Source organism: Mustelus asterias, chromosome 10 (assembly GCF_964213995.1).
Source record: "Mustelus asterias chromosome 10, sMusAst1.hap1.1, whole genome shotgun sequence".
NCBI classification, from domain to species: Eukaryota; Metazoa; Chordata; class Chondrichthyes; order Carcharhiniformes; family Triakidae; genus Mustelus; species Mustelus asterias.
The window spans coordinates 100,564,840-100,587,412 of NC_135810.1; the positions used below are offsets into that span (position 1 = coordinate 100,564,840).

Sequence of the window (22,573 nt, forward strand, 5' to 3'; positions counted from 1 at the left end):
TTTTGAGCAGAGTATTTGGGAGAGAAGAAGAGCAATCAGACAATGAGTGTAAAAGCAGAGTGGTGAATCGACATGGAACTGGGTAACGGAATAGTCCGATGGGAGCAGGAATAAGACACAAAGCCTGAACTGAAACAGGAATGAAACTGTGATCGTGTGTGTGGTTCCTTTAAGGGTCAATTGTTTATGGGTCATGTGACCCGGGACCTATCAAAATGGAGGGAGCGAGCGTCAGAGTGTCAGGGCACGGGTCCGTGTAGATGAAACCTGCAACTTAAGCCCAGGAATCAGTGGGACTAGACCTGTATCTGTGCTGAGCCATCCGTATATAGTTATATCTGTTTAATAAATTACTGTTGTGATTTAAAGCTTCCTTGTCGTCTTACCTCACGCTACAATAGAAATTGAATTGATTTCCTATGAGGTGATGATTAACAGGAAATTCTAGGGCTCAGAATGCTCAAGGGAAAGCAAATATAAAGCTGGCGGAGGAACTAGTGGGGATAGGGCTGGGAGGTAAAGTACTCCTGGAGCTGGAAGTGGAGATGGAATCTCTGGTTGAGGCCAAAAGAACTCAATTGATAAAGATACCATTTGCTAGGATCTCATTACTCTTTCAAAAAAAAAATATGTCTGGCCTCACTGGTTAGGCTTATGCCTTGTTTCTCATTTCTTCTAGGTGGCACAGTGGTTAGCACTGCTGCCTCACAGTGCCAGGGACCTGGGTTCAATTCCGGCCTTGGGTGACTATTTGTGTGGAATTTGCACATTCTCCCCGTGCCTGCGTGGGTTTCCTCCGGAGGCTCCCATTTCCTCCCACATTCCAAAGATGTGTGGGTTAGGATGATTGGCCATGCTGATTTGACCCTGAGTATCAGGGGGATTCGCAGGGTAAATATGTGGGGTTACGGGGATAGGGCCTGGGTGGGACTGTTGCCGGTTCAGGCTCGATGAACAGAATGTCCTCCTTCTGCACTGTAGGGATTTTATGATTCTATCATTAACAATTAGTAAAATAAGGTCATTTCGCAGCCAACTTTGCAGCCAAGCCTAACCCTGTCTCTGGATCAATGATGTGGAGATGCCAGCATTGGACTGGGGTAAACAGAGCAAGAAGTCTCACAACACCAGGTTAAAGTCCAACAGGTTTATTTGGTAGCACAAGCCACACGCAGCTTTCGGAGTGCTGCTCCTTCATCAGGTAAGTGGGAGCTCTGTTCACAAACAGGGCATATAAAGACACAAACTCAATTTACAAAATAATGGTTGGAATGCGAGTCTTTACAGGTAATCAAGTCTTAAAGGTACAGACAATGTGAGTGGAGAGAGGGTTAAGCACAGGTTAAAGAGATGTGTATTGTCTCCAGACAGGACAGTCAGTGAGATTTTGCAAGCCCAGGCAAGTCGTGGGGGTTACAGATAGTGTGACATGAACCCAAGATCCCGGTTGAGGCCGTCCTCATGTGTGCGGAACTTGGCTATCAGTCTCTGCTCAGCAACTCTGCGTTGTCGTGTGTCGTAAAGGCCGTCTTGGAGAACGCTTACCTGAAGATCAGAGGCCGAATGCCTGTGACTGCTGAAGTGTTCCCCAACAGGAAGAGAACACCCTTGCCTGGTGATTGTCGAGCGGTGTTCATTCATCCGTTGTCGTAGTGTCTGCATGGTCTCCCCATGGTACATCTCACTAAAAATCTCCCTAACTGTCCTGGCTGGAGACAATACACATCTCTTTAACCAGTGCTTAACCCTCTCTCCACTCACATTGTCTGTACCTTTAAGACTTGATTACCTGTAAAGACTCACGTTCCAACCATTATTTTGTAAATTGAGTTTGTGTCTTTATATGCCCTGTTTGTGAACAGAACTCCCACTTACCTGATGAAGGAGCAGTGCTCCGAAAACTAGTGGCTCGTGCTACCAAATAAACCTGTTGGACTTTAACCTGGTGTTGTGAGACTTCTTACTCTGGATCAATGTTCAGGGGGTTCTGTGTCGACACCAGAAATTCTGACCAAGTTTCCATTCCATAACACAGATTGTTAAGGCTATTGCTAAAATAAGTTTACTCATGACATGCACTGGTAACTAAACCATGAGATACCTCTCCCATATTACCCACTTACTCACCGGACAAGTTCACTGCTCCATGCCACTGAAATTTGAGCAAAATTTTTAATAAAATTATCAAATTACTGTAGTTGAATTTTCAGCAACTATTCAATGTAAAGATCATTAAAGCAGTTTAAATAACAAGGAATTTGACATTTCCAAAGAATTATTTTTTGTAATTTGCCAAGATGTAAATTCCATTCACATTTAGTCTCAATCAGAGACTGTGTCAATCACAAAATTGCGGGTTGCTTGAAGTATTCCGACAGGTTCTTGGAAGGTTGCTTTGAAACGGTACATTGCATTGTCCCCTGAACGCCCTTATAAATATAGCTTGCTGATTAATCAGGCGGAATATCCCATAACTTGCCAAACCTGATCATTTTACAAAGCTATGGATTGGAGAATAGCCAGTGTTGTTCCTTTGTTTAAGAAGGGTAGCAAGAATAATCCAGGTAATTACAGGCCGGTGAGCCTTACATCAGTGGTAGGGAAATTATTGGAGAGGATTCTTCGAGACAGGATTTATTCCCACTTGGAAATAAGTGGGCTTATTAGTGAGAGGCAACATGGTTGTGTGAAGGGGAGGTCGTGTCTCACGAACTTGATCGAGATTTTTGAGGAAGTGACAAAGATGATTGATCAGGGTAGGGCAGTGGATGTTGTCTACATGGACTTCAGTAAGGCCTTTGACAAGGTCCCTCATGGCAGACTGGTGCAGAAGGTGAAGTCGCATGGGATCAGAGGTGAGCTGGCAAGGTGGATACAAAACTGGCTCGGTCAAAGAAGACAGAGGGTAGCAGGGGAAGGATGCGTTTCTGAATGGAGGGCTGTGACAAGCGGTGTTCTTCGGATCAGTGCTGGGACCTTTGCTGTTTGTATTATATATAAATGATTTGGAGGAGAATGTAACTGGATTGATTAGTAAGTTTGCGGACGACACAAAGGTTGGTGGATTTGCGGATAGCGATGTGGACCATCAGAGGATACAGCAGGATATAGATCAGTTGGAGACTTGGGCGGAGAGATGGCAGATGGGGTTTAATCCGGACAAATGTGAGGTAATGCATTTTGGAAGGTCTAATACAGATAGGAAATATACAGTAAATGGCAGATCCCTTAAGCGTATTGACAGACAAAGGGATCTGGGTGTACAGTACACTGGTCACTGAAAGTGGCAATGCAGGTGGAGAAGGTAGTCAAGAAGGCATACGGCATGCTTGCCTTCATCGGCCGGGGTATTGAGTTTAAAAATTGGCAAGTTATGTTGCAGCTTTATAGAACCTTAGTTAGGCAGCATTTGGAATATAGTGTTCAATTCTGGTCGCCACACTACCAGAAGGATGTGGAGGCTTTGGAGAGGGTACAGAAAAGATTTACCACGATGTTGCCTGGTATGGAGGGCATTAGCTATGAGGAGAGGTTGGAGAAACTTGGTTTGTTCTCACTGGAGCGACGAAGATTAAAGGGAGACCTGATAGAAGTCTACAAGATTATGAGAGGCATGGACAGAATGGATAGTCAGAAGCTTTTTCCCAGGGTGGAAGAGTCAATTACTAGGGGGCATAGGTTTAAGGTGCGAGGGGCAAGGTTTAAAGGAGATGTACGAGCCAGATTCTTTTACACAGAGTAGTGGGTGCCTAGAACGCATTGCTGGGGGGGGTAGTGGAAGCGGATACGTTAGTGACTGTTAAGGGGCATCTTGACAAGTACATGAATAGGATGGGAATAGAGGGATATGGTCCCCGGAAGGGTAGGGGGGTTTTAGTTAAGTCGGGCAACATGGTCGGTGCAGGCTTGGAGGGCCGAAGGGCCTGTTCCTGTGCTGTAATTTTCTTTGTTCTACGAACGTGTTGCATGTAAATGTAGTGCTCTGTCATGGAATCTCGTTGAATGTTTTTAAGGTAAAGATAGATAGTTTTTTGAACAGTAAAGGAATTAAGGGTTATGGTGAGTGGGCGGGTAAGTGGAGCTGAGTCCGCGAAAAGATCAGCCATGATCTAATTGAATAGCGGAGCAGGCTCGAGGGGCCAGGATTGATACTACTGCTCCTAGTTCTTATGTTCTTATATTGTATTATAGTGGGTGGCCTGCAATGAACACAGAAATAAGTGCACATTAACATTAACTGCTTTAAAATAATAAATTATGTTCTCTGATGTTTTAAAGTTTGGAAATCATGGAACAGATGGCACTCCTCCAAGAGACGTCGTATGAAAAACTTTACAGATGGGCACAAGGTATGTCCCAGTCCAGGAACTGCAGAGGTTGTGTATGAATTAAGCAGAATGCATCCATCAAGTGTACAGAAGTCAAACATTAAGGATTCTCAATAACGTTTGGCAAGGAAATTAATTGAAAACTGTTTTTCATAAGTGATTCAAAATGAATAATTTTGAATTATTTCTGAAATGAGAGGCAGTCTGCTCTGCTTATCTTATTGTTATATTGTAGTTGCAACTGTACCATTGTCAAATCATTTCAGCTGCTTATCCTTTGCACTGAGTTCTCGGGATTTTGGCTGCTGGTTTCAGCAATCAAATCTGAACTTGGCGATCAAATTCTCTTGAGTGGAAGTGTATCATTTACCTCAGTGGCTATCAATATCTGTAACTTGTGGACATTTACTCATTGTGAGGTGGGCTTGCCTGAGGCTATGTTGTGCATATTTACAGTTTTGATAAAACAAACTTTATAGAGGCCCCACAGTGATTCCACAACAAAACCTTTTAGTTGTAGCATTACTTTGTTGAATCCGATTCGTAGAACAGAAATTCTGCAATGCACGGTGCCAGTCGGGGATTGGATCTCAATGGGCCTTGTAATCTCTGGCTTGTGATTTAAATATTCCCTTCCTTTCCTGGAAAGTGGTGACTCCTTGCTTGGGGCATGGTTTCTTGCATGACGACAGCACTCCAAATACAGCACAGCAGTAATTCTCCTTGTCATAGTTAGATCAGTAAATGTTGGCACATTCCAGTTAATCTGATTCTGTCCTCCTCAGTTATGTACAAAGGCAAGGTGGTGATCAGGAACACCCTGCTGACTTCGATTTGATTTGATTTATTATTGTCACATGTATTGAAAAGTATTGTTTCTTGCGTGCTATACAAAGCATACCGCACGTTGGAAAGGAAAGGAGATAGTGCAGAATGTAGTGTTACAATCATAGCTAGGATGTAGAGAAAGATCAACCTAATGCAATTTTTTGAGATTTGATTTGATTTATTATTGTCACATGTATTAGTATACAATGAAAAGTATTGTTTCTTGCGCGCTATATAGACAAAACATACCGTTCATAGAGAAGGAAACGAGAGTGCAGAATGTAGTGTTACAGTCATAGCTAAGATGTAGAGAAAGATCAACTTAATGCAAGGTAAGTCCATTCAAAAGTCTGATGGCAGCAGGGAAGAAGCTGTTCTTGAGTCGGTTGGTATGTGACCTCAGACTTGTATCTTTTTCCCGACGGAAGAAGGTGGAAGAGAGTATGTCCGGGGTGCATGTGGTCCTTGTTTATGCTGGCTGCTTTTCCGAGGCAGCGGGAAGCATAGACAGTGTCAATGGATGGGAAGCTGGTTTGCATGATGAACTGGGCTTCATTCATGACCCTCTGTAGTTTCTTGTGGTCTTGGACAGAGCAGCAACCATACCAAACTGTGATACAACTAAAAAGACTGTAACCCCTTCACTTGCCCAAGTGAAATCAGTCGTAGATACCAGCTGCTACCCTAATTGAAACTAACTAATTCAGTACCAGTGCAAAGCTGAAGTTGGAGCTTCCCTGATTTGCATGGCTTTAGTAGCACAAGGGGTACCATTGAGACCACAGTAGAGCTACAGGTTTCTGAATTCAATTTGAATCAGTTTCTTGGTTGGCCTTGAAATGAGAATTGATTTTCTGCTGTCGAATGTATGGAGTGCAATGCTATTTTCAATTTTGGACTTCTGAGAAGCAACCTTGAGTAAATTAATCTCTTTGAGATTACCAGTTGGATAACAAATGATGCATTTGTGCTCAGAAAATGAAGGCAATTAGGACCATTGAAGGTGTGCTATTAGTCATTCACCTCTACTAAAGATGCACACTTTCTCTACTTAGACTGTTGAGTTGGCTTGGTAACCCCATGCAATCACTGTTCAAGGTAGGGTGGTGGATAGATACGCTGATAGAAATTCTCAAGTATGCCTAGCCCCACTCACCATCAATCATTTCAATGTTCTACAAAGCCTCTCTCTTCCCACAATAAGTGAGGTTGCTGAGGATACAACCTATTTTTCATGAAAACGCTACAGTACAAAATAATTCAGCTCAGCGAACTGATGAAAGTCATCCTCTGCGGCAGAGAGATGTGGCCAGCCTGTCTGCCGCATCTTGTGATCAGATACCATTAGAAAACATTAGGGCAGAGTTTCAAGTTCATTCTGGGACAAAGGAAGGAGAAGCTCCTTCAGGACATTCTTTATTCTTTCAACACGTGTATGTAGAATCCCCAGTGGTTTAGTAAGTCAATGTTCTGCCCAGAATGAAACTGAGCATTGTAAACCAGGAAGATCCCACATTTCATCCCCTGGTCGGTGCTGAGTAGCTGATCTCGGCTAGGACAGCTCCAATTTGCATAAGAGACCAGAACTAGAGCCATAAATGTAAGACAGCCACAGATAAGTCCAGTAGGGCATGTGGCAGAAAAATCTTCACCTGGGGAGTGATTAAAATCTGGAAAGCATCTCCACAAGGATCAGTTAAGTCAACTAATATAGATAGATTTCGGTGAAAGCTGGATAAACATGAGGGAGAAAGGAATATAAAGATATATTGATGGGGTTAGGTTGTATGGGAGGAGGCTTGCGGCCTGTGGGGCTGAATGGCCTGCTTCTGTGCTGTAAATTTTAAGTGAGTATCGAATTTTAAAATGCACGCAATAAAACTATGAAAAGATTTTGATTTTTAAAAATTTTATTCTTTGCAGCCGAATGTCGAACCTTAACTCAGGAATCTTGTGATATTTCTCCAGCACAAACTCAAGCTATGGAGGCTCTGCAAGACAGGCTTGTGCTCTACAAGTTAGTACTGCTTTATGTAATTAGCTCTAATTTAAATTCACTATGTTACTCTTAACTAAGGTTTTTGAAATGTAACATAAATATGCTATTTATTGCCTGAATTATTTTCTTGAAACCCAGTTTAATCTTTTGTCTACTGCTGTGGTAAATGCACTGTAAGACTCGCAGTTTTTTTGAGCCCTTCAGTTTAATAACGTCCAGCCTTTGATCCATTGTGTAAGCATGAGCTTAGACAGCGTATTCATTCCCCCCCCCCCCCCCCACCACAACCCTTCTCTTTCCCACCCTCCCTTCTTTCAAATCCATCCTTTTCTTCTGTCTGTCCAAAATTTCAGCGTGACCTCTTGTAGAGGACTCCTTGAGCATTTTTTTTTTAAAACATGGATTTGGGAATCAAGAATTATGCAATGGAGAGATATAGGCTAATCCTCCAGCCCTGAGCCTTCATGCATAATGACGGTTTTATATTCGAAGGAAAGGTTACATTTAAGGAAGATGAAAATGCTTTTTTTGTGTTTAAAGTTGGAACATTTGCGTCTGTCTCGTGCTCTTTTCAGAGAAGTTGCTGGCCTTTGCAATGGTGAGAGTGTCAATTTGTGTAAAATATATTTTACAGTCTCTGAAGATTCATGTTAGCCTGGGCAGTGTCTCTGTTTTGATTGAGGTAGGAGAGAAATCAAATTTTGAAGCAAATTAGAACCACCAATCTCTCAGACAAGTACAAGTTGTGAATGTTATTTTCTTGCAGACAGATATAAGATGTAGCTGGAAAAATGTGCTTGCCTTTGTTAAAAGCGATCAGCCATAAATTATGGTTCATTTTGCAAAAAGGAAAATAAATTTTGTTTCACACATTTGCTGAGGGCAAACTTGCTGAGTAGTTAAACCACTTCAACTCTGTAGACCCATCTTCATCCATGTCACATTATGGTCATGTAATGATGTTGAATTCATGATGTTTAATGGGGTGGCACAGTGGTTAGTAGTGCTGCCTCACAGCGCCAGGGACCTGGGTTCGATTCCCAGCTTGGGTCACTGTCTGTGTGGAGTTTGCACATTCTCCCCATGTCTGTGTGGGTTTCCTCCGGCTGCACCGGTTTCCTCCCATAGTCCAAAGATGTGTGGGTTAGGTGGATTGGCCATGCTAAATTGCTCCTCAGCGTCGGGGGACTAGCTAGGGTAAATGCATGGGGTTATGGGGATAGGGCCTGGGTGGGATTGTGGTTGGTGCAGACTCGATGGGCCGAATGGCCACTTTTCTGCACTGTAGGATTCTATGATTATTCTCTCTAATCGTGCACCATGTGTCAACTGTGAATTGGAATTGCGTTTCAGATGATCAGGAGCATACAACCATACTAATCCCAACTAGCCTTCAAGGAGAATGTGAAGCATTCAACAGTGAAAGAAAGAAATAGTCTATGAAGCATGTAACATGAATCAGAGTACTGGAGTGTCATCTGTTTTTAACAATTTTAGAAATATCCTTTTTGTTCAATTTGCATGTATAAATTATCTTTTATACTCAGTTGGCAGGGGTTGAAATTAATTGCAGAAGGACATTCTTTATTTAAGAGCTTCATGCTCTTGTACTAACAACTGAACTCAGTAGGGACATGAAAGGGTGCTGCAGTTAGCCTTTTATCTAGGGAATGATAGAACCAGAACCTGGTTCCTGTTGTCCAGGGCCCATTGGATATCGTACACAATGAACAGGGATGTTCTCTGCTCTGATGCACTCCAGAATAAAACATGCTGACAATGCTCTGTTGGGGCTCACACAATGTGCAGGTATTGTAGTGGCTATTGTACTGGACCAGCAAACCAGAAGTTGAGAGCTGAAATCCCGCCATAGAAAATTGTGAAATTTAATTCAGTAAAAATGTAAAGTGTGACAGTCATCAAAAGGAAACAATCATGAAAGCTGCCGTCATCGGATTGTTGTAAAAACTCAACTAGATCGCTAATGATCTGCAGGGAAAATAACCATACCATTTCACCCAGCCTGACCTACGTGTGAATTCAGTGTCATGTTACAGGATTGACTTTTTAAGCTAAAGGAGTTTGGCGCCATTTATAGATAAGCTTTCACAAATATTAAAAATATGGACACTTACAATTTGAGGTATGAGTGATTTCCCATTCTATCTGTGCTGCAGGGTTCTCTGGAGGCTAGGTATCACCAAAACCTCAGCCAATACAAAGACTCACGAAAGCCAGTGTCCCGGTTAAAGACACATCTTTATTAACCAACGATCGATGGGAGAGATTAACATTGGGCAGTCCAATGCCTCTCTGAAAGAGAAGGCTCTGAGCTTTCCGATATAACTCTGAAGTTACAATGCTTCAAACAGACAATGATACATTTCTCAAATTTACAGACAAATATACGTTTCTCTTCCATTAGTTATGATTGAATCATCTTCAATACAAATCAATCTATGATAACACTTGTCATATATTTTAGCCAATTGCATTCTACCCTCTGATATCATTGGATTTCATTGGTCCGTAGAATCTGGATGCTTCCTCCCCCTATTACTGATGCTTCTTCCTCTTTCGCCTAGCAACTCCTGATGCTTATCTCCAAGGGTCAAAGTTAAGGTCCCCACCAACTCCTGCTACGTCACTGGCCAAACCTGACAGATGTACATTCTCACGTCCGAGAAGAGGCCTGTCTTATCTGGATAGTATGAAAAACCCTATTCATAAGTAGCCCTGAGAAGCTTACTGCTAGCAACTTTCGCATTCTGTGGTTTCATTGTTTCCAAAGAATGTGGTTCTGTCTGCAAAGGCTCCTTCCCATCATCCCTTGCAGTAGCCTGTCTTTGGCTAAAGTGTACAGTAATATTTTAAAAATACAGTTAATACATTTTAAAATACCAAAATACATGTTTAAATCAGTAATGTTTGTTCAAATCTCATATTTAGTTAAATCTCTAATTGTGTTCATACTGTTTTCATGTAGATGGTTCCCCTGTTAGATTGAGAGTCTAATCTGAGGTCAGTTCACTTATTGCTAGTATTTTGTTGGTGACTTAAATCCCTAATTATTTGAAATTTCGCTAACCTACTAGCATTTTCTCTCCAACAATCTGTAAGAATAGAACATATGGAATAGAATAGGGGAAGATTGTCTGAACCTCATCTTGCTGAAGTTCAGGTCCTGACTCATTATGCTGAAAGCTTTGTCCAATCTGTTGATCATTGCTGATCCAGTTTAAGATGGGGAGTGTATTTTGGGCAGCCGAGTTCTTACTGGGCATTGGTTCTGCATTTCATGTGGAGTGGGCATGTGTAAACTACATGGTGGATGGAAGAAACCACATGTGTAAATTATGTGTTATGGAAGTTAGTCCAGGTTTAGCTTTATCAACCAAATCTGAGCGTTGTCACATCCTTAATTACTTTTGTACCCAAGGGAATGCAGTTAAACGTTCTGTAATTAAGTGAAATCTGCTGTGTTGAGTCTCTGCCACTGTTTAATGTTTGCTTTTAATAAACCTCATTTGTACTTTATAGCCTGAGCCATATTTGAAACAAGTATTTGGATGTAGGATAATTATGTGAAGTGAGGTATTTAGCATGGAATATGAACTGTAGCCAGAGCTATTACACTAAGAAGCCAATTCTGAGACTCATGCTTCCATACATCTCCATACTTGGTGGTGATTCTGGCAAAATAGATCTCATGAGATGAGATGTAGTACAGATAGCAGTAGCACTAAGAATGGTTTGGGCTGGCTACCTGAGTATCACATAAGAAAAAACTGTGTACTGGGCTAAATCTGATATTTTGCTTAGTGTCTTGATACCCGTATACTGAATGAGCCAAGTTATCAAATTGGTTAAAGACCAAAATTCAGCCAGGTTATGGGTGATTCTTGTTAAGTATTAGCCAGTTATTCCTATAGGGAAATTACAATTCCATTTGTTTGTTTCTACTAAAGCGCATGTTTGAAGTAGCTTTTAAAAGGGTTTGCAGCAGAATCTGGATTAAATGCATGAACAGAAATCGTGTGCATTATGCAGGATAGAGAAGCGTTTGGTTCTCTTTATTCCTGCCAGCATTCACTGTAAATGTGCACTTCTAGTTAGGGCTATAAGTGCACGCGTGCACTGCAGCGGAAACTACTATATAGACCTCCTTTGTCTAAATGTAATCTTGATAGTCACTCCTTATTAGAATTTAATAAGAGGAATGAGAGTCCCAGTGGCAGAACCAGGAGTGGTGCCACTACCACTTACGTATTGGGCAGCAGTGCACATGGTAATTACACATTCTGTGTGCTGGCTTTCTGATTAACACACACCCCCTCTCCAACCCTTCACGTGCTGCTGCCAGCCTTCCAGCCTTTGTTGTTGGCTCCTTTGTCATATCCCTCCCCCAACCACACTGGATCCCTTTCCTTGAAGATCTCTGGCCCCTACAGATAGATATCCCCAACCCAACCCCTCTCACCTGTGACTTGCACTTGTCGCTTCTGACCTTCCATCCAAGCAGGGAGGGTGCTCCCCTCCCCCACTGTAATTTCCACTAAAACTGCCACTCACCTCAGATCCCAGTGAACAAACTCAACTGGCGCATGCCACCTTAACCGACATCTATTTATTTATTAGCCACAAGTAAGGCTTACTGCAATGAAATTACTGTGAAATTCTCTATCTTTAAATAAACAGGAGGCATGAGTTTCCCATGCACCACTGACTTAACCCTAAAGGTAGGATTCATTTGAAAAAGTGTTAAGAAGACGAGTATTCATGGGATGCAAGTGAAAATAGGAATCCCCACCCCCTCATTGGATGGTTTGAGGCCTAACCCACCAGTGCAACGCCACTGACGTAATCTCTACATCTCAACCTTTCATCACTTAGGTAAGGTCTCCTGCCCATCACATTCCCCACTTTTACAAGCCCCATTAAATACCATCCCTTGTGAGTTACTAGCAGTAATAATATTGCCTGTCTCTTCTTCATTGCAATGCAATGTTATCTCAGTGACTTAATCGAGTGATCCCCTATATCTTGATGCAAGTTGATGATTAAAATTAATTTCAAAACTTTCACTCATTCCCTCCCTATCTTTGTAAAATACTATATTTATTTTGACTAGTGAAATTGCAACTGACATTTCCACCTCAATTGTAGAAATATATTTATACAGCACTATACCTGATATGTGACTGTCGAAACTGGTATTATAGAATCATATAGCACAGAAGGAAGCTACTTGGTCCATGGTGGCTGTGTTGGCTTTTTGAAATAGCTATCTAATTAGTTTAACTCCCCTGCTCTTTCCCCATGCTCCTGTAGTTTTCTTCATTTTGAAATTTATTACTGAAACTTCTACCACCACCTTTTTCATCTCTCTTTTGGCTGTTTTGTCCATTTCCTCACATCTTGTCCTCTGGTTACCAAGGCCCCTTTCAATAGAAACAGTTTTCTATTAAAACACCCCACCATTTTGACTGCCTTTCTTGAATCTCCCCTTAACCTTCCTTGCTTTAAGCAGGGAATCCCGAGTTATCTATTCTCTGAAGTCCCTCATCCCAGTAACATTTCAGTAACTCTCTTCTCCATCCTCTCTTAGCCTCTCACTTTCTTTCTAAAGTAGCCCTGAATTGGACACAAGACTCTAACTGAGACTTAACCAGTGCCTTATGAATTAAGCTTAATTTCCTTACTGTATGGGTGGAATTTTCCATTCTCTGCACAAGATGCTGGCTGAGGTAGGAAAACCATGTGCAGCTCACAGGCTGCACAGCTGGCTTTGCTTGCCAGATAACCCAGCACTCCGTGCAGGAAAAATCTGAAAGCGTGGCCACAGCACGTTGGTGGGACAGGGCCGGATAAAGCCAGCAGCCCCGGGAATCGTTGGCGAGCAGGCAATTGCCAATGTGCGGGGACAAGACGGCAGGGAAGTCCGTTTATTATATTTAAATGTATTGAAATGAGGTTCCCACCTTACTGGATGAGGTTCTCACTCTCTGAGTCTCGTGATGTTGTGCGCCCACATCGTCGTTTGCTCTTGCGGCGAACGAGGGGTGCAAAGTCACGGCATATGCCTCTATTTATAAAGTCAGGAATTGCATATGGCTTTTTAACAGCCTTAACAAGTTGTCCTATACCTATGTGTAGCCCCAGGTCTCCCTCTCCCTGCACACCATTTAAATTTGTACTGCTAAGCTTCTTTTGCCCCTGCTCATTCCTCAAAATGGCTATCTTCACATTTCTCTGCTTTAAGTTACGTCTGCCATCTGTATATGTTTGTGTATATATATATTTATTTATAACATATATATTCTGCGGTTTTAATACCAGCCCCTGGATAACACCACAGTAGTCATGATGTGGAGATGCCGGCGTTAGACTGGGGTAAACACAGTAAGAGTTTTAACAACACCAGATTAAAGTCCAACAGGTTTATTTGGTAGCAAATGCCATTAGCTTTCGGAATGCTGCTCCTTCGTCAGATGGAGTGGAAATCTGCTCCCAAATCTGCTCTCATTGAGAGCAGATTTCCACTCCATCTGACGAAGGAGCAGCGCTCCGAAAGCTAATGGCATTTGCTTCCAAATAAACCTGTTGGACTTTAACCTGGTGTTGTTAAAACTCTTACTGTGTTAACACCACAGTATCATCCGTTGAGTCTGAAAATAACCGTTTACCACCACTGTCTGTTTACTGTCCCTTAGCCAATTTTCTTTCCACATTTCCATTCCCTGTTTAATTTCACGGGCTTCAATCTTGCTAATAACTTTTGCAACATTTTTAATTTCAAACTATTAGAAGAAAAGCTGATTGAGTTGATTGTGACTAATAACCACAATGTAAATCATGACGTTTTCACTGCCAAATAAATGTCAGTATAATGGTGAATTTAAAATTACAGCAATAATTGTAAGGGCAGAATTTAATAAGTAGAACGCAGATCCTGACAGTGAAACGAGAAGTGTGCACAACTTCCATTTATATGTTGGCAGCCACAACGCATGCAATCACAGTCCTTAATACATCCTTAAGATTTTATGTGTTACGAGAACTCCTTGGGAAACTAGCACCTGCATAATTCTTTTCCAGTGGTCTCAGGCAGCTTGAATGTTCAGGGAGTGAAACTCCTTCCGTTTGCAAATGCAGTTGACTGTTCCCATTGAATTCTAATGGCCACTCGTATGCAGCCACTTACACTCTGTACTTGTGGGAACCATGTGACGGCCCCTGAAGCCAGCTGCTCCAGTGGCTTGGCTATCATCATCTGTTGAGAATTGGATGAACATTGTTGGCCCGACTGAACAGGATATTTGTCAACTTCCATATGCAATCTGGGAAATGTCACATATTGTAGAATCATAGAATTCCTACAGTGCAGAAAGAGGCCATTCAGCCCATCAGGTCTGCAACGACTCTTCAACAGAGCATCCCACCCAAGCCCTATCGCCATAATCCCACGTATTTACCCCGTTAATCCCTCCAACCTACACTTCTTGGGACACTAAGGGGCAATTTTAGCATGGCCAATCCACTTAACCTGCACATCTTTGGAGTGTGGGAGGAAATGGGAGTACCCGGAGGAAACCCACACAGACATGGGGAGAACATGCAAACTCCGCACAGTCAACCGAGGCCGGAATTGAACCCGGGTCCCTGGCGCAGTGAGGCAGCAGTGCTAAATGCTGTGAGGCAGCAGTGCTAAATGCTGTGAGGCAGCAGTGCTAACCGCTGTGCCACCGTGCTGCCCCTAATATCCTCCATGAAGTCCTGAAATGAGCTGCTGGTGTAAAATTTTAGGGCCGCAGTTACCCAGAGGGTAACTGGCATGAAATTACTTCCAAAGCCACTGAGCTGCAGGTCTTGTTGTTGGAACGACAAGAGGTCAGTAAACACCTCCTGAGAAAGCTTTCGCCACCTCCAGTATTGCCTCTCAAACATGTGGAGCATGTGCTGAACGTGCTGAAGACTCGCAGATGCACCAATGCTCTGGCCCTTGTTGCATTTCTCCTGACTTTCCTCCCCTTCGGCTTTGCCGGTTGGTGGCCTTGTGGCCTATGTTGCTATGCGACTAGGGCCCTCCTCTGGTTGTAAAGAGATTGTATGGATGTGTTAGACCCATTGCTCATCCAGGTTGCGAACTGTGTGAGGAATGGCAACAATGATATGAGCATCTCATGTTGACATGACAAACAGTCCTCGCGCAGCTACAGTTGATCAGTGGGGATTGACCCCCCCAAGGACCATACCCAGAACTCTTCCAATCCTTCCTTCCACAATAACCTGATCTCCATCAAGGTAGCGGTTTCTTAGCAACCATACCAATGAACACTAACATTGTGACTTTTCAGCTGGAGCCCATCCACCTCCACCCTCCCTCTGTCACCCTTAGACTTCCTCACATCTCCCTTGACCATCCCAACATTATCCTGCCCCTTCCCCCAGTCATCCTGGAACATCCAACCATCATCCTTCACCTGCCTTCACTTTCCCTTGGCTCACCCTCAGAGGCCTTTGACCTGCTCCACCTGCAGATAGACCTGCCCTGCTTAAACTCAGTCTGCTGACTTGTCATGTGTGGTGCAGCAAGCACTCAAGACAAGGCCACTGCAACACTAGGCCCTGCCCTATAGGGGGAAACTGGCTCCCTTCAAACACCTCCTGTGGAAAAGTGAATTGTGTGTAGGGCGTAGAAGGTCTGCAGAGAGATTTGGACAGGCTGAGTGAGTGGGCGAGGATCTGGCAAATGGAGTATAACGTTGACAAAGTTATTCACTTTGGAAGAAATAATAGCAAATTGGATTATTATCTAAATGGAAAAAATTACAACATGCTACTGTGCAAAGGGACCTGGGGATCCTTGTGCATGAGATGCAAAAACCCAGTCTGCAGGTGCAACAGGTGATCAAGAAGGCAAATGGGATGTTGGCCTATATCGCAAGGGGGATAGAATATAAAAGCAGAGATGTCTTGCTGCATCTGTACAGGGCGTTGGTGAGGCCGCAGCTGGAATACTGCGTGCAGTATTTGTCCCCTTATTTGCGGAAGGATATATTGGCCTTGGAGGGAGTGCAGAGAAGGTTCACCAGGTTGATACCAGAGATGAGGGGTGTTGATTATAGAACATAGAACAGTACAGCACAGAACAGGCCCTTCGGCCCACGATGTTGTGCCGAGCTTTATCTGAAACCAAGATCAAGCTATCCCACTCCCTATCATCCTGGTGTGCTCCATGTGCCTATCCAATAACCGCTTAAATGTTCCTAAAGTGTCTGACTCCACTATCACTGCAGGCAGTCCATTCCACACCCCAACCACTCTCTGCATAAAGAACCTACCTCTGATATCCTTCCTGTATCTCCCACCACGAACCCTATAGTTATGCCCCCTTGTAATAGCTCCATCCACCCGAGGAAATAGTCTTTGAACGTTCACTCTATCTATCCCCTTCATCATTTTATAAACCTCTATTAAGTCTCCCCTCAGCCTCATATTATGAGGAGAGACTGAACAGATTGGGTTTGTACTCGTTGGAATTTAGAAGGCTGAGGGGGGATCTTATAGAGACCTATAAGATAATTAAGGGACTGGATAGGGTAGAGGTGGAGAGATTCTTTCCACTTAGAAAGGAAGCTAGAACTAGAGGGCACAGCCTCAAAATAAAGGGGGGTCAGTTTAGGACAGAGTTGAGGAGGAACTTCTTCTCTCAGAGGGTGGTGAATCTCTGGAATTCTCTGCCCACTGAAGTGGCGGGGGCTACCTCGTTGAATATGTTTAAATCACGGATAGATGAATTCCTGATCAGTAAGGGAATTAGGGGTTATAGGGATCAGGCGGGTAAGTGGAACTGATCCACTTCAGATCAGCCATGATCTTATTGAATGGCGGGGCAGGCTCGAGGGGCTGGATGGCCTACTCCTGCTCCTATTTCTTATGTTCCTGCCTCCCACCCCCAGAATGTGCCTGTGCTTCGCGGTGCTGCTGCTTGAGGCCCCAAACACCACACTGCCACCCCCAACTCATCCTTTCCCCTGGTAACAGCCCTCATGCTGCTGAGTTAGACAAAGACAAAACCTCACCTCAGATCCAAAAACTGAACAACCTCACCTGGTGCATGCCATTTTTAAACTATCAGGAAAGGGGAGACATGAGTTCCCCGTGCTCCACTAACTTAATGTCCAAGGTAGGATTGAATTGGATGCACTTCCCAATTAATAAGTATTCGCCGTATGCAAGTGAATGGTAACTAGGTTCCCAGCACTTGGCAGCATGTTGGCCACTCTGCCACAGGCACGTTGTCCAGTTTATCTCACAAACTCAACCAGACGTCAGGAAACCAAGATTTCAGCTCCTGTCCAATTAATGTTCCCCACACACCACATTTCTCGCTCTGACGAACCCCATTAAATATCACTCTAAAGGCCGATTGAAGAAAAGTAATTTTGGGCAAAAGAGCTGACAGCATTGGGTTGCAGGCAATTTACAATAACTTTCTCATTTTGCATCAATTTGGTGGTTTGCTGATCTTGCTTGTGAACTGTATAATCAACTGGTAGGACCAAAATATCCATATAAAAAAATTGCAACTTATTTTTGTCTTAAACTGCCAGTATTTAATATGAATTTAGAGTTTAAACTGTGAATATTTAGACGCAACAAAAATACGAATGTATGAATTAGGAGCAGAAGTAGGCTACTCAGTCCCTCGAGCCTGCTCTGCCATTTAATAAGATCATGGCTGAGCTTCTTGTAATTTCAATCCCACACTCCTACCTACCCCTGAAAACAGTTAACCCACTGGTTAATCACAAATTTGGCTCTGCCCTAGAAATATTCAAAGATTCTGCTTCCACTGTCTTTTGCGGAAGAGTCAATTACTAGGAGGCATAGGTTTAAGGTGCGAGGGGCAAGGTTTAAAGGAGATGTACGAGGCAAGTTTTTTACACAGAGGGTGGTGGGTGCCTGGAACTCTCTGCCGGGGGAGGTAGTGGAAGCAGATACGATAGTGAGTTTTAAGGGGTGTCTGGACAAATACATGAATAGGATGGGAATGGAGGGATATGGTCCCCGGAAGGGTAGGGGGTTTTAGTTCAGTCGGGCAGCATGGTCGGTGCAGGCTTGGAGGGTTGAAGGGCCTGTTCCTGTGCTGTAATTTTCTTTGTTCTTTTATAGTGGGGGAGGAGTTCCAGAGACTCTCAACCCTCTGAGAGAAAAGGCTTCTCCTCATTTCTGTCTAAATTGAGTGAGTCTTTATTTTTAAAAAAGCAACCCCTAGTTCTAGATTGTTTGACAAGAGGAAATATTTGTATAAGTTTCTGTCTGATTTTGTTTGTGCTGTTTGAGAGCAATTAGTTCTCAAATGTCTTTCCTGCTCTCTCAAGTTTCTAATTTGAATTACTTCCCCGCTATTTAAAAGGTTTTTTTTACCTTCAGCCTGTTTGTCCAATCACCAAACAAGAGATTGTGCAGATGTTGTTATCCCAGAAGCTAGCTACTAAGTGGTAGATGGAAGTGACAGGGATTGACTGATTCACCAGGCTTCCCTCTCTCTCATTAAAGGAACATCTTGCTACAGCTCAACATCTCCCTCTGATGGCTTGGTTGAGATTGTGAATTCATTGGCGGGGGTTGGGGGCTGTTGGGACTGTATTAATTGGTAGGTATATGAACCCTTAGCTACTTAAAATCATCAAATGAGAGCCTTTGTGAGAAACTTCAAAGCGGGACCTTAGCCTGTTGGGTCACAAGGACGAAAATCTCCTGCATGTTTCTATTATCCTTCTTGGACAGGGTGTGAGTTTGTACAATCTTAGGAGCTCACACTTAAGGATTGTTTGCTTCAGAACCTTGCTGTTTGTGTAATGCAAGCTACCGTTTATGTTGTCATTTGTCAACAATCAAATAAAACCTCCCTTTATTTCATTTATTCTCATGGGAAAACTTTTCAGCTGAGATTAATTCTATATTTTGCACTCTGTGCAATTTAGAGATTCATTCTGTGCAATGCAGAGTGCCTCAGACCGATTCACACTGAAAAGTGGAGGGTGAGATCTCATCCTGCATGAGCGGCCTGCAGAATAGCGCTGAGCAGGCCACTGCACATGCGCCGATCTGTCAGTGCGGAGATCAAAACATGCACACTGCCCCCCCATCACCGGCCTCCAATTGTTGGCCTTCCCCGAATCCTTCCCCGGAACCCCCCCAATCACCGGCCTACCAGACACCCGCCCCCCCCCAACCCCGATCACTGGCCTACTGGACACCCCCTCCCCCCCGACCGGGCCAGTCCCAACCCAATCCCCCCCCCCCCCCTCATTCCCCCCACCACCGATCGCTCCCCCAGTATGCCCAGCCCCTCCAGTATGCCAGACACTTCTGTGGCCCTGCCCCCATGGCACTGCCCAGTGCACAGTGCCAGTGTGCCTCTTGGGCAGTGCCAGGCTGGCACTGCTGAAGGGGCACGACCCTTGCCCCTGACCTCCTGGCGAGCCTCAATGGCCTCTGTCCCCACCAGCAGTGTGAGGATGCCTGTTAATGTTCCCTGTTAGTGGGGAGCAGTTGTAAACCCCACTGGTGGGAACCACTCCTGGCGGGGTGGGGGCGTAGAGACGCTAGCGGGCCTGGAGACTAGTGTCCTGGGCCTGTTAAATGTTAATTAAATGTCCCTCTCTTTTAGCGCAGCGGGCTAGGAGAATCCCGGCCTCTGTCTGATCAAGGACAGTAAGGTATTTATTTAAATAAGTCGGTTCTATAGGCACTAACATGCTCGGACGCAGGTCCCAAATCCCCCCCATTCCAAGGTTTTTGCACATGTACTCCATAGATCCAATGGAAGAATGCGTGACCCCATAGAAAAGCCATCTTAGTGAGTTAATGTGGAAAATGATATATTTTTTATGCCTGTTTAGCAGTGAGTACTTGCTTTACGAGTTTATTTCTCCTTTCCACTGTTTTTATATTCCCTTCTCACATTTCACATGTGCATTTATTGCCCCAGCTACATCCTTGATGAGTTTGGCACAGCCAGGAGGAGTGCAGTGGTTCGTGGTTTTATAGACGCTCTCACCAGAGGTGGGCCCGGTGGAACTCCACGGCCAATTGAAATGCATTCGCATGACCCTTTAAGGTATGTGACTCAAAACTCTGCTTTTACTAACGGCATTCGTTTCTTCTTAAACCTGACTGAGTAAATCTTGTGCTTTCAGGTATGTTGGGGATATGTTGGCATGGTTACATCAGGCAGCTGCTTCAGAAAAAGAACATCTTGAGGCTTTACTAAAGCTCGTAACTATGCAAGGTAATTGTTTAATTCTTTAAGTGGGCTGCCTCCTCCAGTGATTATGCAGAAACCATTTGTAATTCAGGTCCCCTAAAATTTAATGGCACTTCAAGGCAAATTTCCATGACAAGCTGTACAGAATTCTACACAGACATCAGATTTGTTCTTGATAGTGAGGTGTTTGTTATATGCAATAAAATGTATAATCAATCTCAGCTGAAAAGCAGTTTTCCCATTAGAATAAGTGAACAAAAGGGAGATTTTATTTTCATTTCTTGCATGTTATTTAGTTTGCCAGGAACTGGGGAACGCAACAAGCACCTGTTATACATGTGGTGTAAAATCGACCCATGGAAGGAGGAGATAAATTATAGATTTTTTTAAAAAATCTATTACGTTGAAGCTGTGTCTGGGACTAGCTCTGTGTTTCACTCTCACAGTGCATGCTTGCCATGTGCTTGCCAACTACACTTGAGAAGCTATAGCAGAATGAGATGCAATCACAGCACCAGAAGTGTGGCAAAATGAGCAATTAATGCTCTGTAATGGTTTTCCTCATTATAGGGTCAGAGTACTGCAGGCCCGAATATAATGTTAAAAACTCATTCTTCTGAATTTTTCTATCACCTACTGATAAACTCTTCTTTAAAATTTATTTTCACTATCTTCTTTTAAGAGAGTATTAAAATAGTCCAAATCATTAATGCATATTTGTTTGTTAAGTTAATGTTCATGAATTTATGGATTAGTTGCGCATGTAGGAATTAAAATGAGGTAATGCAGCTTAAACTGTTACCCAATGTGAGCTGAATGACCCTTTCTGGGTTTGCTGTGGCTAATATGCTCTTTTTCCCACACACTGCTCAGAATTTTCTCTTGAACTGAGTTGATCCAATTCCCTTTTCAATACTGCAGCTGACTCCAAAATTTATTACACTAGATGGCAGTCTATACACTGGTCATTCTATGTGTGTGAAGACATTTTTGAAGCAGCATTAGTAAGTAAGCCAGGACAAACTAGCTCATGAAGCCCAAACAACTGTTCCATTTATGCTGATATCTCTTACCATTTTGTCCAGTTTAAATTTCAGTGGCCTAAAGGCTGGTTAAGGGCAGATCTTGGTCTGGTTGTTCATTTGATGAATCCTAACTCAGAATACCAAGACCTGTTTGCAACTCAAGGTTTTACCAAACAGAGAATTGATTTAAATTTTCTAGGTGACCTGCAATGATAGATCTATGATAGATAGATGGTAACCACTGGTTAGCACTGCTGCCTCACAGCGCCAGGGACCCGGGTTTGACTCCCAGCTTGGGTCACTGTCTGTGCGGAGTCTGCACGCTCTCCCCGTGTCTGCGTGAGTTTCCTCCGGGTGCTCTGGTTTCCTCCGAAAGACGTGCTGGTTAAGTGCATTGGCCATGTTAAATTCTCCCTCAGTGTACCTGAACAGGCGCCGGAGTGTGGCGACTAGGGGATTTTCACAGTAACTTCATTGCAGTGTTAATATAAGCCTACATGTGACTAATAAATAAACTTTACTTTTTTAAGTGCCTTTGTAAAGCCAGAAAGCTTGGCCACATTAAGGAAAAGAAAATCATAGGAACTTTTTGTTCGCGGTACCAGTACTTTGGAATACTTATCAAAAAAGATTATCATTGGAAACATGTTTCTTAATAAGTCTTAAAGCAAATGTCAAACTGCCAAAGATAACGGGGCACTCCTGTAACATCACAGATGAGGGGAATGCCTCTTGCACTTAGAAGCAATTGTTGGTTTAACCATATCTGTAATGAAATTAGATCATCCTCAGCATTTCACTTCCATTAGACCCATTTCCAATTTCTTGTTACAGATATTCTCCCTATCTCAATTTTAATTATTAGTAGACTGTGCTATGTTCTGCAGTCCAACATTGACCAATACAGCACTGATTTCGATATTAACACCGAGTTAAATTAAATATTACTATTGCAAATGTATGAGGAAGTACAGAGAAGCTTTTCTTCAGAGGTGTAAGCTGTTCCCCTGCCAGAACTGTGGTTTCTGCTGAGATCATGGAAGAGATGTGTATTGATGAAAGGTTTGCTACAGCTAAGGTAAGCTGTACTTTAAAGTAAGACATTCTTTATTAT

The 22,573-nt window shown here is 43.2% G+C and overlaps 1 protein-coding gene across 1 annotated transcript in view; it reads left to right on the forward strand.

The window, feature by feature from the left end:
- The window catches only part of cog6 (component of oligomeric golgi complex 6), a 148,488-nt gene that overhangs the window by 91,687 nt on the left and 34,228 nt on the right, over positions 1 to 22,573 (forward strand). Inside the window, exons 7-10 of the mRNA XM_078222309.1 lie at positions 4,279 to 4,349; positions 7,080 to 7,173; positions 20,159 to 20,287; positions 20,367 to 20,458. Coding sequence (XP_078078435.1) covers positions 4,279 to 4,349; positions 7,080 to 7,173; positions 20,159 to 20,287; positions 20,367 to 20,458 — 386 coding nt within the window. The remainder of the gene's footprint in view (positions 1 to 4,278; positions 4,350 to 7,079; positions 7,174 to 20,158; positions 20,288 to 20,366; positions 20,459 to 22,573) is intronic.